Source organism: Tursiops truncatus, chromosome 7, assembly GCF_011762595.2.
Source record: "Tursiops truncatus isolate mTurTru1 chromosome 7, mTurTru1.mat.Y, whole genome shotgun sequence".
In the NCBI taxonomy this organism is placed as follows: Eukaryota; Metazoa; Chordata; class Mammalia; order Artiodactyla; family Delphinidae; genus Tursiops; species Tursiops truncatus.
Window position 1 is genome coordinate 22064711 of NC_047040.1, and position 14595 is coordinate 22079305.

At 36.8% G+C, this 14595-nt stretch overlaps 1 protein-coding gene across 3 annotated transcripts in view; it reads left to right on the forward strand.

The window, feature by feature from the left end:
* ABCA12 (ATP binding cassette subfamily A member 12) overlaps positions 1-14595 on the forward strand; it is a 197727-nt gene that overhangs the window by 2781 nt on the left and 180351 nt on the right. For all 3 annotated transcript variants that reach the window (XM_019938973.3, XM_019938975.3, XM_019938974.3), the window contains exon 2: positions 9804-9897. In XM_019938973.3, coding sequence (XP_019794532.2) covers positions 9804-9897 — 94 coding nt within the window. The remainder of the gene's footprint in view (positions 1-9803; positions 9898-14595) is intronic.

Consider the following 14595-nt stretch of genomic DNA (forward strand, 5'->3'; position numbering starts at 1 on the left):
AACGGAGATAAATGTTTCTAAAATGTGAAAAGAGAAAATATAGACAAATTAGAAGACAGAACATGTAAAGAAGGGGTAATATAAATTGGAGGAGAGGACAAAGTCTTTGTATAGGAACTGGACTTTGGCATCCATCAAGCAGTTATTTAAGATGCAGGTATTTTTATCTCTATCTTTGTAATTGTTCTGAATATGGCACTTTAAAAATATACTTTTATACCCAGGAAAATAGAAATTAAGTTGTGTGACACTGGAAATGTATAGTCATTAGTGAATGTTGAGGAAAAATGCTAGTATCACCTCCATGCCATCCTCTTCCATTTTGTTTTCAAGAGAGTCAATCACAGAGCAAGGCAGTAGGAAGGATAGTGTGTAGAGGAAGAAGTTAGGAATCTATAAATGGAGATGCAAAACAAAAAAAATATATAGTAAAATTATTAAAGTTGAGTGGGGATTACTGAGGAAGTTTATTATAAAAGTATATACTAGACTAGAAAGTGAAAAAACTATTTTAAACAGCTATGCTGTCTAAGAAGTAAAATAACAATGGAATAAGCTACATGATGACCTGGCTGCAAAAAAGGGAAGGCAGGATTTTTATTTTTTTTTTTTTTTTTTTTTTTTTTTTTTTTTTTTGCCGTACGCGGGCCTCCCACCGCTGCGGCGCCTCCCGCCGCGGAGCACAGGCTCAGGACACGCAGGCTCAGCGGCCATGGCCCACGGGCCCAGCCGCTCCACGGCACGTGGGATCCTCCCGGACCGGGGCACGAACCCGCAGTCCCCCTGCATTTGCAGGCGGACCCCCAACCACTGCGCCACCAGGGAAGCCCAAGATTTTTAATTTTTGAGGTGACTTTCCTCAAAATTGTTCTTAGAGCTAATGTTTCTCTCTTTTTTGTAAAATCAAATGTCAGAATTCTGAACTCTTTGAGATTATCTAACTGCCTTGATTTTACAGGGCCCCTGAGAGTTCAAGGTACTTGTCCAGAGTCACGTAGTGAGTTTAAAAACACAGTTATATTCTACCAAAACTGGATCTCTTCTTTCCATTACCTCCTGCTATTCCAATACCTCTCTATTGCTCCTAAGTTGAGTTTCCTTTCCCAATATTCTCTAATCCCTGCTCAGAGTTCAGCCCATCAACAAAGAGATCATATTCGCTAAGGAGGCCTTAGATATTGCTGTTTTTCAATATTAGTGGTAATACCAATTCTCAATTATATTGCAAAAAATGAATACTAGAGGAGTGTGAAAAAAATACATTAGGCACCAACAGAAATGTTAGGCAATAGAGAAAGTCAATTAGATGCAGTTGCTACCCTGCTGGTCTTGTAATTTAACTCTAAAATATAAGGGAAAAATGAGCATACATTCCACCGGAGATGGTTAGCAACAGGGAGGCTCACCTAATGAGATGCTAGTTAATGACAGGAAACAGAGTCCTGGGACAGCAAAGGCACTGAAGGCTTAAAGACTAGATCGTGCAAGATAAGAATTTATCTTTCATTAAGAAGATGGATTCTAAATAGGCATATCAAGAAGTGACTACAGGTCTCTATAGAAGTGGAATCTAATTCCAGACTTATGACCTAAAGAAGGAAAGTTAACTTCAGCTATTTACTTTCTTTTGTAACTATTTAGCTGGTGGATCACACTTTAGCTCAGTTGATGATAGACCTAGTTTTTCTATCATAGATATTCCTACAACTTGATAAACTTCTAAAACTGGATCGAATTTGACACTTCCTCCCCAATCCTCACCTTGCTCATTTAATTTTCCCTCACAATGGCTAAAGAAAAAGGAAGACTTAACTTGAAAATTTTGGGACAGGTTGGTCCATGCATTAAAATAATTTTTTGATTAAAACAATTTAGAATTAAACTCGAATTTCAAATTTAATTCTAAATCAGATTAAAATGAATTCAGTGTTGCACAAGTCACTCAACTGTATGGTCAAATGTTCCAGGCCCTTTTACCTCTTCTGGATCTGTACTACTTACTCCCTTAAGCCCTTTTAATTATTCAAAAAATTTGTATCTACTTGTTCATTACGGTGCCTGGCACATAGCAGACATGCACATTTTATTAGTTTAGTCAAGCAAAAAGTAAATGAGGTAAAGATGTTTTGGAAGTGGAAGCAATAGAGAAATAATTAGCTTAAAGCCCAATAAAAATGTGTTATTTTCATAAACATCAAAGAAGGTTTACCAATCTTCAAATTGTATTATAATCTATAAATATGGATTTCAGAACATTGTCTTGATCCCAGTTTTTAGATGGGTTATTTACGTAGACGGCAGTGTTCACTAGCAGAAAGCCCAATTAACAGAACTCTTGTGCCACTTTTGTTTCCTTGTTTTGGGGGTGAAACTAAGGTTTATTTCACATCTAAAGTATCACACTCTTACTTCTGAATATGAACCTTGTTACTTGTTAACACCAAGTAACAGTCACCTTTGACTTAACAGACAATGCAAAAAGGAAGGAATAGAAGAGGAAGAAAAAGACTGTATACTTTATATAGGAAAGTCTGGGCGATTTTTATTTTCAGGTTTGTAATAAAAAGTTATGATTCTAGGTTATAGCTCAACATTTAAATGACTTTCAATGCTGTCATAGGCTGAACTAATAAAAGTGTGGTATTGCAAAGAGAGCTAGTAATCTATTTAGTAGGGGTTTGGCTACAAAACTTAGTGGTTAACTGTGCAGGTGCTGAAGTCAGGCTCCCTGGGTCCAAATATCAGCTCTAGCGTTTAGTGGCTTATGGAATGAAGGCTTATTTAGTCTCTTTAATATTCTAACTTCCCATCTGCAAGAGGAAATGAGGTGATTATATTAAATGAGATAGTGCATGTTAAGTGTTTAACGTAGCACCTTGCACATTCTCAGCAGTCATGTATTAGCTATTATTTGGAGTACTTTATTGAATTTTGATATTAATTTTAAGAAGACCACTTGACAACAAGAATTCACCCTGGGGAAGATATTTTGAAATCATATTTAACAGGGAATTGGTGAAGGAACTGGCATTGGTACCCAAGAGGAGAGAGGATTTTGTCTCTATTCGAATACTTGTAGAATTCTCCTGCCGGAGGGGAAGCCAAACTAAGACTAATAAATGTTAGTCATGGGAAGGAAGATATCACCTTGATATGAGCCAAAAAATCGGACAATGTGAGTTGTCCAATAATGAAGAAGTCTCGTGAAATATTGAACTTCTAGTCACCAGAAACATTCAAGTACAGGCTGCATAACCATATTGCAGAGATGTTTTCCCTAACTTTTCATGTACCAGTCATTCTGGACTTATTTCTTTTCCTGGAATATTCCACCCTCTTTCCCATTTGTGGGTCTTCACCCATATGTTTCCCTGGCTTGAAAGACTCCCACTTCTTTCTCATATTCTATCCAACACACATATCCTTTCTTCTGCCTGACCGTTGTTCATCTTTTAGCTTTAGATTCAGCTCCCCTTGCTTTATCTTCCTTTCACACTCTTGACTTCCTGTATCTTAGCATTATCTATTACATTTGGTGATAATTTTTTTTCATGTTTCCCTTCCTCAAAAGACTGAAAATTTTAATTGCTCTATCCTCAGGGCCAGGTACACAGTAGGTGCTCAATAATTTTTTATTGTGTTAATGAATGTATAAGCCTTATATGAATGATTACTATAGTGTATGTTAAACTGTAAGTTTCCTTAAGACTCTCCAAGACTGTGGTTTCATGGAGGGAAATGGAGAATCTTCATCCTAAACATTTTACTTTTATTTATTTTCAGAGTTAAGGAGAAGAATCCCCATTGAAATTTGGAAATTGTACTGATATTCAGTATTATTCATTTCAGACATAACTAACTTCTAACCACTGTAGTGCAAGGGATACAAACTCAAATATCTGTAAGGGCAAGACAGGCAATGTAACTGTGTGAAATGGGACAAGCATAGGTGGTAGGAAATGAGGACATTTATGATTAAGAGTAGAGAGAGAATATCCTACTTACAGGCATTCAAATAGTAGTAGTTTCTCAAATTTTTAAATATATAGTAATACATTGATTTAAAGTTCACCTGTATCTTATTTTCTTATTTACTTTCAATGAAAATAAGAACATAATAAAAATGATGGCCACAACTGGAATCAGGTGTACTAACAATAATTAGAATAAAGGGTTCTAACAAAGTAATGAAGTGTGAATGACTTAAAGTTGAAATTATGTGCTCTGCCAAAATTTTTCAGAAAATTAGATTTGAAAGGTTTTCAGAGATTTGAAACAATAGTTCTCAGCAAATGCAGAGGCAAATGTTACTAGGTAATTCAATTGAGTTAAAAAGTACTACAGATCTTGTAGTGAATGGAAATTTTGGAGTGAATTTACATTTGGTTCATTCAAGGAATTTCTTAAGATTTAAACCTAGAATTTTGAGTGGATGACCTCACTGACTTCAAGGCCACTGAAGTGTGTCCTGTCATCATCATTAATTCTCCAAAACTTATCACCTGCATTGTGCAACAGGATAGAGTTCCTAGATAGAAAGCATGTTTTTTTTTTCCTTTAAATCTCTTTTCTTGGTCCTCTTCTCTTTTGCTGTCTTTTATTTATTTTTATTTTTAAATTTTTAAATAGATTTATTTAATTAATTAATTATTTTTTGGCTGTGTTGGGTCTTTGTTGCTGTGCACTGGCTTTCTCTAGTTGCAGTGAGCGGGGGCTACTCTTCGTTGTGGTGCGTGGGCTTCTCATTGTCGTGGCTTCTCTTGTTGCGGAGCACGGGCTCTAGGCACGCAAGCTTCAGTAGTTGTGGCATGTAGACTCAGTGGTTGTGGCTTGCGGGCTCTAGAGCTCAGGCTCAGTAGTTGTGGCGCACAGGCTTAGTTGCTCTGTCGCATGTGGGATCTTCCCGGACCAGGGCTTGAACCTGTGTCCCCTGCATTGGCAGGTGGATTCTTAACCACTGCGCCACCAGGGAAGCCCCTCTTTTGCTGTCTTTTAAAAATTGGTTCTGGATTTTCAAACAGAATTACTTTTAAAATAATTTAAAATCTTTAAATTTTAAAATAATTTCAAATTTAAGGAGAAGTTGCATGAACAGTACAAATATATATTTTTCTAGAGCTCGTTGAGATTGGTGCCCCATTACCTCAGACACTTTAGTGTGCATATTTCACAAACAAGGAAATCCTCCAATATAACCCAATACCACCATCAAATCCTTAGATCCAATTCAGTATTCACCAGTTCTCCCAATCATGTCCTTACAGAAAAATAGTCCAGTCATGTTCTGTATCTAGTTTTTATGTCTTTAGCTTCCTTCAGTCTGTAACAGTTTGGTAGTCTTTCCTTGACTTTAATGACCCTGACACATTTTGAACATTCAAGACCAGTTGTTTTGTAGGGTATCTGTTGTTTTGTAGCATATTCATTTAGTAGAGACTCAGGTTATTTACCTCTGGAAGGAATACCACAGAAGTGATTCTCTGTTCTTCATATTGCATCACATCAGGTGGTGCGTGATGTCAGTTTGTCTCATTTTATGGGGAAATATTTTGAGACCAACTACGTATTCCATTCCTCATTAAACTTTCAACTTATCTGTTTCCTTATACATTTATTTATATTTACATAGACTCATGGGTTCCTAATTTATTCAGTTAGATATACTCTTTTATTAACATAATGTCTTTAATGTTTAATTTTGGCCAGTGGGTCAGATTTGATGCTCAGTTATGGTCATTTGCAGGTATCTGTGTTTTACTGATGTGTCCCCATCATTCTCTGAGATTCTCTGAGCAGTATATCTAGTGCTCTTCTGTCTATTGGTCTACCTACCTACCTATTTCTTTCTATGTATGTATGTATGTATGTATCTAACTATCTCTGTGTCTGCATACATTCTACATATATTCTATAGCTCTGTTCAAGCTTGGACATGGCAATCCCCTAATAGCAACAAGCACACTTAGCTCTCATCCACTAAAGGAAGCTAGTGTTTCTTGAAAAAAATGGGTATTTTCAGGGCCGGGACAGAGAAAGTACACAATGAGGTAGAAACAACTTGTGGGACTGGAAAGAAAGAAAGAAGTTATACACACACATTTATCGCTATATTTCATGAACCAGCAGTTCATAGCCATATCTTTAATTGTAACCCAACACTACCGGGTTCATTCTAGTTTCGCCCTTTATCATGTTTATAATTTCTCTGATGGATAGTGAAAAGCCAGGCTCCTCCAACGTAGGATATGTTTACTTTTAATCAACCTTCCCATATGAAACCAATCACCTGCTCCTTGCCCTGCATAGACAGCCTCCTTACCCGACTTGGGTCCTGACACCCCACGTCTGCTGCACTGTGGATATCCTCTTCACCTTGCTAAGGACCCACCTCCCTCACTGTGTCACTGTGGTGCCCCGAGTCCTAATGTGAACTTACCTTGCTGCCCCACCTAAGGGATTTTGGGCACTGAATTTTTCAGAAAGGAGAAAGTGAAGAGAAAGCGAACAGAAGGGGACATCTCAATAGCAAATAAACTCTGGAGAAATAAAAAGAGACAAATGCCATGGCCCACTAAGGAATTGTAAATTACTCAGTGTGCATATGCCCTTAGATGTCAAGAATTCAGGGAGCATGGAATGCAAGTGAGGTATAGAGGCACGTGTGAGATAATTAAAATATTAGCAAAAATATGAAACTCTTAAAAACTATTTTTCCCAAAGTTTTCAAGTAGCCCCCAATGTCTGTATATATAAAATCAATATTTTAGCCTTTTCTCCAAACAGACAAAAAAAGTCATGGCTCATCGGTTTACTATTTGGATCCTTGACATTGCATTCGCTTCTAGGTTGTTTATGATAATATTTAGAATGGTGTTGAGAGCAATCCTGCTGCTATGAAAATTTAAATTTTATTTCTTGCTTTTGTGATTAACTTGTCAACCTTAACGTTCCTGAGATCACAGTGTGGAGGGCTTTGGATTTATTATCCTTCTAAAGTGCTGCATGCAGAAATGTTCTCCAAACCTCTCTGACCTAAAATCCTGGGGGAAATCTTGTGATAATAGATTGTTTATGGGCTTGCGGTGGATTTTACCTAAAACAGGGTGCCTTAAACTACTCTGATACTGCACTTTTGTTTGGATCTAAATCATGTCTAAAACTAATTTCAAAATTACCAAAACATCCGCATGAAACCATAAAATTATATCAACCAAAAGATAACTTAAAAATATCCCATGACATATGTTCTTTATTTGAATGCAAATGTACATTTGTGTTGGTGTAACTGATCTCAGTTGCTCGCTGAATTCTCATGAGGTTGCTATGGAAAATGAATAGATGTTCCTAAAAGTAGCTATGGGGCACTGAACCTACTCAGATGAATACATTTTTAAAAGGATAACTATGGCTTCAAATATAAAACCAATAAATCCACAAACATTAAATATTTTTAACCTTAATTCCTTAGAGTCTACATTTCAAATGAGTCACATAGAATAAAAATTGTACCTTGTATATAGGATCTTCGAAGAATAGACTCTAATTTTCAAATATATCAGAGATTAGGCTAGAATAATAACACATCTTATATTTTCATAACACGCATGTTTTTCCAATACACTTTCTTTAGTACTTTCGTATTCCTCGGAGCAGCATGGTTTTTTTTAATGCTATCTTAGTATCTTGGTGTTCACATCCTTGTCCCCTGCTCTGCTTTCCAACTGGGTATGTAACTTTGGATAAGTTATGCTAACTCTCTGCAACCCAGAGAATAAAAAAGGGAGTTGGATCAGATCAAGGCTTCTTAGCCTCTTCTGTGCTCTGGATGTCTTTGACAGCCTGGTGAAGCCTATGGCCCTTCTAAGAATAATGTTCTTAAATCAGTGAAATAAATACAATTACAAATAAAACCAATTATATTGAAATTCAGTTATTAAGGTATCGAAAAGCAAGTTTATGATACGGTAATGCATGTTTATTCTATCATTGAATAAATAAATAAAGGTGAATCCATGACTACTATAATTTTAATGCTGTGATGAGTATAAACAGCACTTTGAGGTATCTGCAACGACACTAATATGATTTGAAAATATCTGGTTTCTATTGGTGACAAAGTCACAGGTACTTCTAATACCATTGTGGTTCCTAGCCTATATTCATCATTAATGGAAATACCAAAGAGTCATAAGCTGGAGAAAATAAAAATGTGATCTTTTTTTCCTGTCCAAGTTTAGAAATGCCCAGAATTCTGTGCATTAGATGATCTCAAAGGAAATTTCCAACAAAAATACTCCAAGACTGTAAACAGTCCTGCTAGTTAGGTAGGGTGGTGTGCATTTAGAATTCCTCTATTCCATGTGTGGACCATGGACAGAAGCATCAGCTCACCTACCTGGAGCTTGTTAGAAAGAGATACAGTACCTCCAGCCAGCCACAGACCTACTGAATCTGAATCTGTGTGCTTACAAGATCCTTAGGTGATTTGGTACGCACATTAATGCTTGAGAAGTGCTTCTATAGATTAGGCTGTTGAGCCTGTCTGGGAGCTTTTAAGCTGTGGTTAAACTGAGTACCTTAGGATTCCCCAGATCGACAGTCAGCTTCCTCCATTTTCTAAAACTTGCCCTTAAACCCAAAGTTCTAAGAATTTCGTGACAGATCTGCCAGCAAGGAGATCAGTGCTGATAGAGACACATGGAGATTTTCATGGAAAATTTAGGTTGGGAGTTACTTAAGGATCAATAGTTGAATGGGTCTGGATTGTTTTGGAGAATTGAAGAGCCCCAGGCAGTAGTTTGAGATTTGGCAGAAGCAAATCGTCTCTGCAAAATGGGGGAAGAATGAGAACAGGTCTGACTGCATAATCAGATAGAAACATAGTTTAACTATAGGCACAGTTAATGTTCTTGTGAATACATGTTTTTCACTGCTATGGAACCAATTTTATAGGTATGTAAAATATGAAGCAGATAGTGTCTTATGAACTGCATCATGTTTACATGGGGAGGAAAGCCACTCCTGAAGTGTCTTACAGTGAAATTCTCTAATAGAAATTTCAATGTAATATACATTTCTCGAACCTCTATTCTATACCAGTGGAAATTCAGGGATGAATTAGACACTGTTCTTGCCATAAAAGAATTACCAGTTTATTTCATGAGCCAAGCCAAAAAAAAGATATATTGACAAAAAGAGTATAAGTTCTATAATAGAAGCAGACACAAGATACTATTTATAGTGGTTTGGAGGGGGTTGCATAGAACTTTAAGTTTCTGTTTACTCTTTTACTTGTTGACTCAACCATTCATTCATTCATTTGTTCAACAATCTTTATTGAGCCATTAGCCAATGTCACACACTAATCTTTATGCCTGAGCATAGAATGCTAATATTGGAAGTGGTAAGATACATCTTGGTTGAAATTAGGTTGGGTTTTATATGCCCTGTTTAGCATGTTGAGCCTTATCCAACAAACAACTGGGAAGCTCTAAAAGATTTTCAAGTTAGGAAGTTCCTGATCATACTTGAATTTGAAGAGCATCCTTCTTGGGACAGTCATGAAAGGTGACTGGACAGGGGGCTTCAGAAGGTTATTTTAAGATTTTAAACCTGGAAAAATCCTTCTTGTGTTTATTTCAGGGTTTCTTGCCTTTTTAAAACTCTCTCATTCCTTTCTTATTAATAATATTTTCAGGCAAATGTCTGGCTTGTGTTGGAATTTTATAGTATAATGTACTTCTTGTCAGGTGTTTTGGTTTAGCAATATAATTAACATTTTTTTTTCTATCATTACTTTGCAGCTTTGGACACTTGTCTTGATTTTATGGCCAGTTACTATTTTCTTAATTTTGGCTATTACCCGGACCAAATTTCCTCCAAAACCAAAGGCAACTTGTAAGTAAATGAGATTTGTTTATTTCCCTAACTTTTGGATTCTAGTTAAAATTTATTTTGCTACCACTTTAGTGTTTTATTGTAAAATTTATTTTTCTGAGTAGCGTTCCCACTTGGAAGTGTTTGTATAAATGCTTAGTATGTCTTTTCCCCAGTCTTTTGAATCAGTAAGAAGTTGAGCCTGTAATATTTATCTAGAAAAATATAAAGTATGTAGGAGCAAGAATATATTTTAATCTTTAACTATAAAATTTTAACTCACTTAGTGTTCATCTCATAAATCCCACCATAGTGTGTACACCGCAAACAAGCAGCCATCTCAAACTTAGATCATCCTTTTCTCTTGTATCATAGCAGAAGCCATAGAGTGGAATTTGATCAACTGAACAAATGAAATCCAGAGTACTATAAAAATCTCATCTTTCTTCAGGGCTAATTCATGAATGGTGCAATGTATCAAAACATTTAGTTTAAAAGAAGATTATTTTCCAATTAGTGTTGTTTCAGTTACATTTAGTCATTACCAAGTTATAAAATGGGCACAATGCCCACTCAGTTCGTGATTTCTTTTGGATCCAGGATGGAAATGCAGAAGAGACTCAGAAAAGTCTTCAAAACGGAGCAGGATGAGCCTTTTAACCCCAATGATGTGACCAGTGTTGTTTTTGCTTTTGTTTTTAAACTTCGGAGTCAGTTTTCTTAGGAGAGGAGTAAAGTCAGGTCAGATGTTTCATGTTTCACAAAGCAGCCATCTCCTAAAAAGCTTCCTGTAAATCAGATTTCTGAAAACTCAAATTGTATTTCAGATAAATTATGGTAATCCACCAAATAAAAGAGCACTATGCCGAATTATTTGTAAAGAGAATAATGAGCTAGTGACATTTTAAAGTAAGCACAGTGCTTTTCAATCACCCAGCCCTAAGAAGTAAGGTGAGAGCCATGGTGGAATCTACTTGAATTACACACAATATGATAATTCAAAAGAAAGTATCAATTCAGTTAGTGTGAAGCATTTAAACTCTTGGTGCTAGAACAAATAATTCTTTACATTTGAATTGCACCTTATCATTTCTAAAGGACTTTTGCACAAGTGATTATGTAGAGTTATTGATGAGATTTTATTAGGTTGTTTATAAAAACAGCATAATTTTGTTCTCTTCATATTGTGTGTATATTAGTTCTTTATTATAACAGATTAATTCCATTGTATACTGTTGGAATTTATGTATTCTTGTATATCTTAAATAACATGGACTTCAGAAATAATGCATTCAGCACATAAGGACAAATACTCTTTGAACTACTCTAGTTAAAGATGCTAATTATCAATTTGCTAGCGATAGTAATAGGAGTTTGTTAGCTCCTTTCAACAACTTATTTTCACCAATTTCTTGTTCTTAAGGATTTTTCAGTTATATAAAGTTCTTTTTCTAAAACTTCTAAGAGAAAAATATAAGGTGTGTGAGTGAGTAGTCTTAAAGCAATTGATGTTACCCTATAGGATTTAGAGATTCATGGGGAAAATCATGGAGAGCTCTTATAATCCCACTAAATTATAAAGAAAAACTTGGAAAAGCCATGTGACAAGTGCTTCACAGACCAAATAAAAGGCTCTGCAAAACACACTATCCAAAAGGAAATGAATAACCATTTTTTACTGTGAACCTATTATCATACTCTAGTAATAATTAGCTTAGAAGCAATTATGTTTGTGGGTAGGAGGGAACAAAATTATAGAAAAGTTCAAACATTGAAAGTATTTTTGCTAGCCTCTCAGACCGTGTAAGACTCAGTCTAGAAAATAGTTTATTGGTTTGTTATTAGAACTGAAAGGGACCCTCTCACTTTACAGATGAGAACACTGGGACCCAAGGAGATTTTAATTTGCCAAAATTCAATCATGTGGGATAAGAGAGAAAGGTATTGGAAACCACCTTTATTTATTCTTTGTCCATGAGATTTGTGTCATATCTTACCCTCTTACACATAGAGCCAAATACAAAGTATGTCCAAGATTTTAACTCATCCTATAATCAGTAGAGTATAAAATGTAATTTTATAATTGGAGGTACTATTCTGTAGAGTAATGTAGAGAATCTAAAACTAGTATAGATGCAGTTACTTTTTTTTTCTTTCTTGTGGTAGAGAGAGAATAACTTCAAAATGATAGTTTGGATTTAGGTTTTTTAATTCTGTTTTTTTAGATTGTTGTTTTTCTTTGTTTCCCACATCTATTATACTGGAAGATTCAAATGAGCTGATAATAATCATGATAAATATTTCTTGATCTCATACTATGTAATGGCTGTGTTCCTTATTTCACCGTCAAGAAAACCAAGGCACAGAGAGGTTAAGTAACTCATTCAAGGTTGCACAGTTAATAAGTGGTGGTGTCAGTATTTGAACCCAGACAGTCTGGCTCCAGAATCTGGTTTTAAGCTCAGAGGCTCACATTTCTTACATCCAGTAGTCAGCACTAATTTTTCATGTTTCATTATTTAGGTTTTGCAAAAGTAGACTAAAAATTAGAAATTAGGAATATAAACTCCTTCCCTGTCTCTATCATGAAATAAAAAAATATGGGGAAGAAGTGGATTCTGATGTAGGTATCAGACTTATCCTAAATATTATTTTTTAATGTGGAATGCTGCCCCTGTTTGACAAATTCTGCATGCATCATTGTAGTTCTAGTATCACAGAAATCAGATCCTGCTTAACAGAGTAAAAATCCTTTTTGGACTTCAGTGACTTCTTCAGTACTAGTTGGGCAATAGAGAAATGAAGATGAAACTCCAGACTACACCCCAGCTGAAACTCAGCTATGGTGAGAATGGGAGTTGTCATCCCGTGGGTACATTCTGCTCCCAGATTAGCCAGGCAGGTATGTAGGACTGGTAAATCATTCAGAGCAAATATAATCAGCAACTCAAAGGACTCCCTCCATAGTCCTTCTGTTGGGCCCTGGAGAAGGCTGGATTTTTGGTGAGTAAGGAAGCTGCTGCAGTCCCTGCCATGGTGAGCACCAGTCGGAAGCAAAATGCTTACTTTTGGCATCATCTGCCTTCATTTACTCCCTTTTGTGTTGCCACCAACAGCTTAGGTTAACTTGCCCCTGCAAATAATAAGTCCCAGGTAAAGAAAGCTTTCCAAAGGCTGGCAGAGAGGCCCAGATACTTCTTGTTCACAGGGAGAAGAAATGGGCCTACGCGCCAGGTCTGAAATAGTTCCAACCGCTTGTAATCTCTACAGGCAGTGGCTTGTCAAGAGGCAAGCTTTAAAAGCCAAAATATTATGCTTAGGAGCAAAAGCAAACAAAAGCAACCCAAACTCCCAAATCACATTGAGGCTAAGCCAAGCTATAATGTGCAGAGAGTTGCTTCTGTCTCCTTTCAACACGTACATACCCATGAAAGTGCAGGCAAGCAGTTCCTCAGTGATGATTACTTTACAAGACCCGCCCACAATGAAATAAGTGGCCTCCCAAACATGTAGTATTGCCAACGAGAAGTCACATTTTTATGAAGTTAATGAGAAACAATGTTTTTTAAGTGGTTGAAAATATCACTGAAATGGAAATTGTACTGTACATATATGATCATGTGCTGAATTAAACTCCAGCTGTCTCGAGGCTGTCACTTTCTAATACCCCTGCCCCCTCAGAAAATAAGAAATTCAGCCAATCCCACAGCTGAAAACAGGGACTGTTGGAAGGCAAGGGAAACTGCTAACTGAATGATACCTAAATTTGTGTTATCACAGGGTTAAACTGAATTCCACCCATCCACGTGTGACTCAGCAGCTTTGGTAAATCCAAGGTCATCATTCCTGACACGTCTTTGCTTCCAAAGCATACATTTTGTCTTCATGGATGCAATAAAAATAATAATAGTAGTAAACATTTATTGACAGCTTGACCATCGGCAGGCACTGTGCTAAGTACTTTGCATATATTTCCTGAGTTAAGACTTACATCATCTCTTTGAACTATGTAATATGACTATTCCTATTTTAAAGGTAACAAAACTGAGGCATAGAAATGTTAAGTAATTTACTAACGTTCACATAATTACTATGTCCTTGAGCCTGGATTTTAACCACAGTTCCCTCCCCTCCCCCAACCCATACAGTGAGTTTTTCCAGGTCACAAATGCCAACAATGGCAATCCTAAGGCTCATTTGAGTTTACAACCTCTCCAGTGTCTTCCTCGTACCACCTGTTAGTACTGTCGGAGATCAAAGATGGTTGTAAAAGTGAACGCAGTTGGTTTTTCTATTTGTCAGCAGCTCTAGGAAAAAATGTGAGAAGAAGGATTGAAATTATTGATTACTTGGTGGCTTGTGGGATCCATGGGTGTTGTTATACCTACGGTATCTGAATTGTTAGTGGGAAAGAGCCTATGAGGCCCCTCACTGGTGAAGGCTTTGAAAGCCAGAGGAATGAGGTTTGTTCTGGCCCTGCTCTTGCTCTGACTTTTTGTGTGGTGTGTTTTTTGTTTGTTTGTTTTGTTTTGTTTTGTTTTGTTTTTTTGCGGTAGGCGGGCCTCTCACTGTTGTGGCCTCTCCCGTTGTGGAGCACAGGCTCCGGAAGCGCAGGCTCACGCGCCCAGCCGCTCCACGGCATGTGGGATCTTCCTGGACCGGGGCACGAACCTGTGTCCCCTGCATCGGCAGGCAGACTCTCAACCACTGCGCCACCAG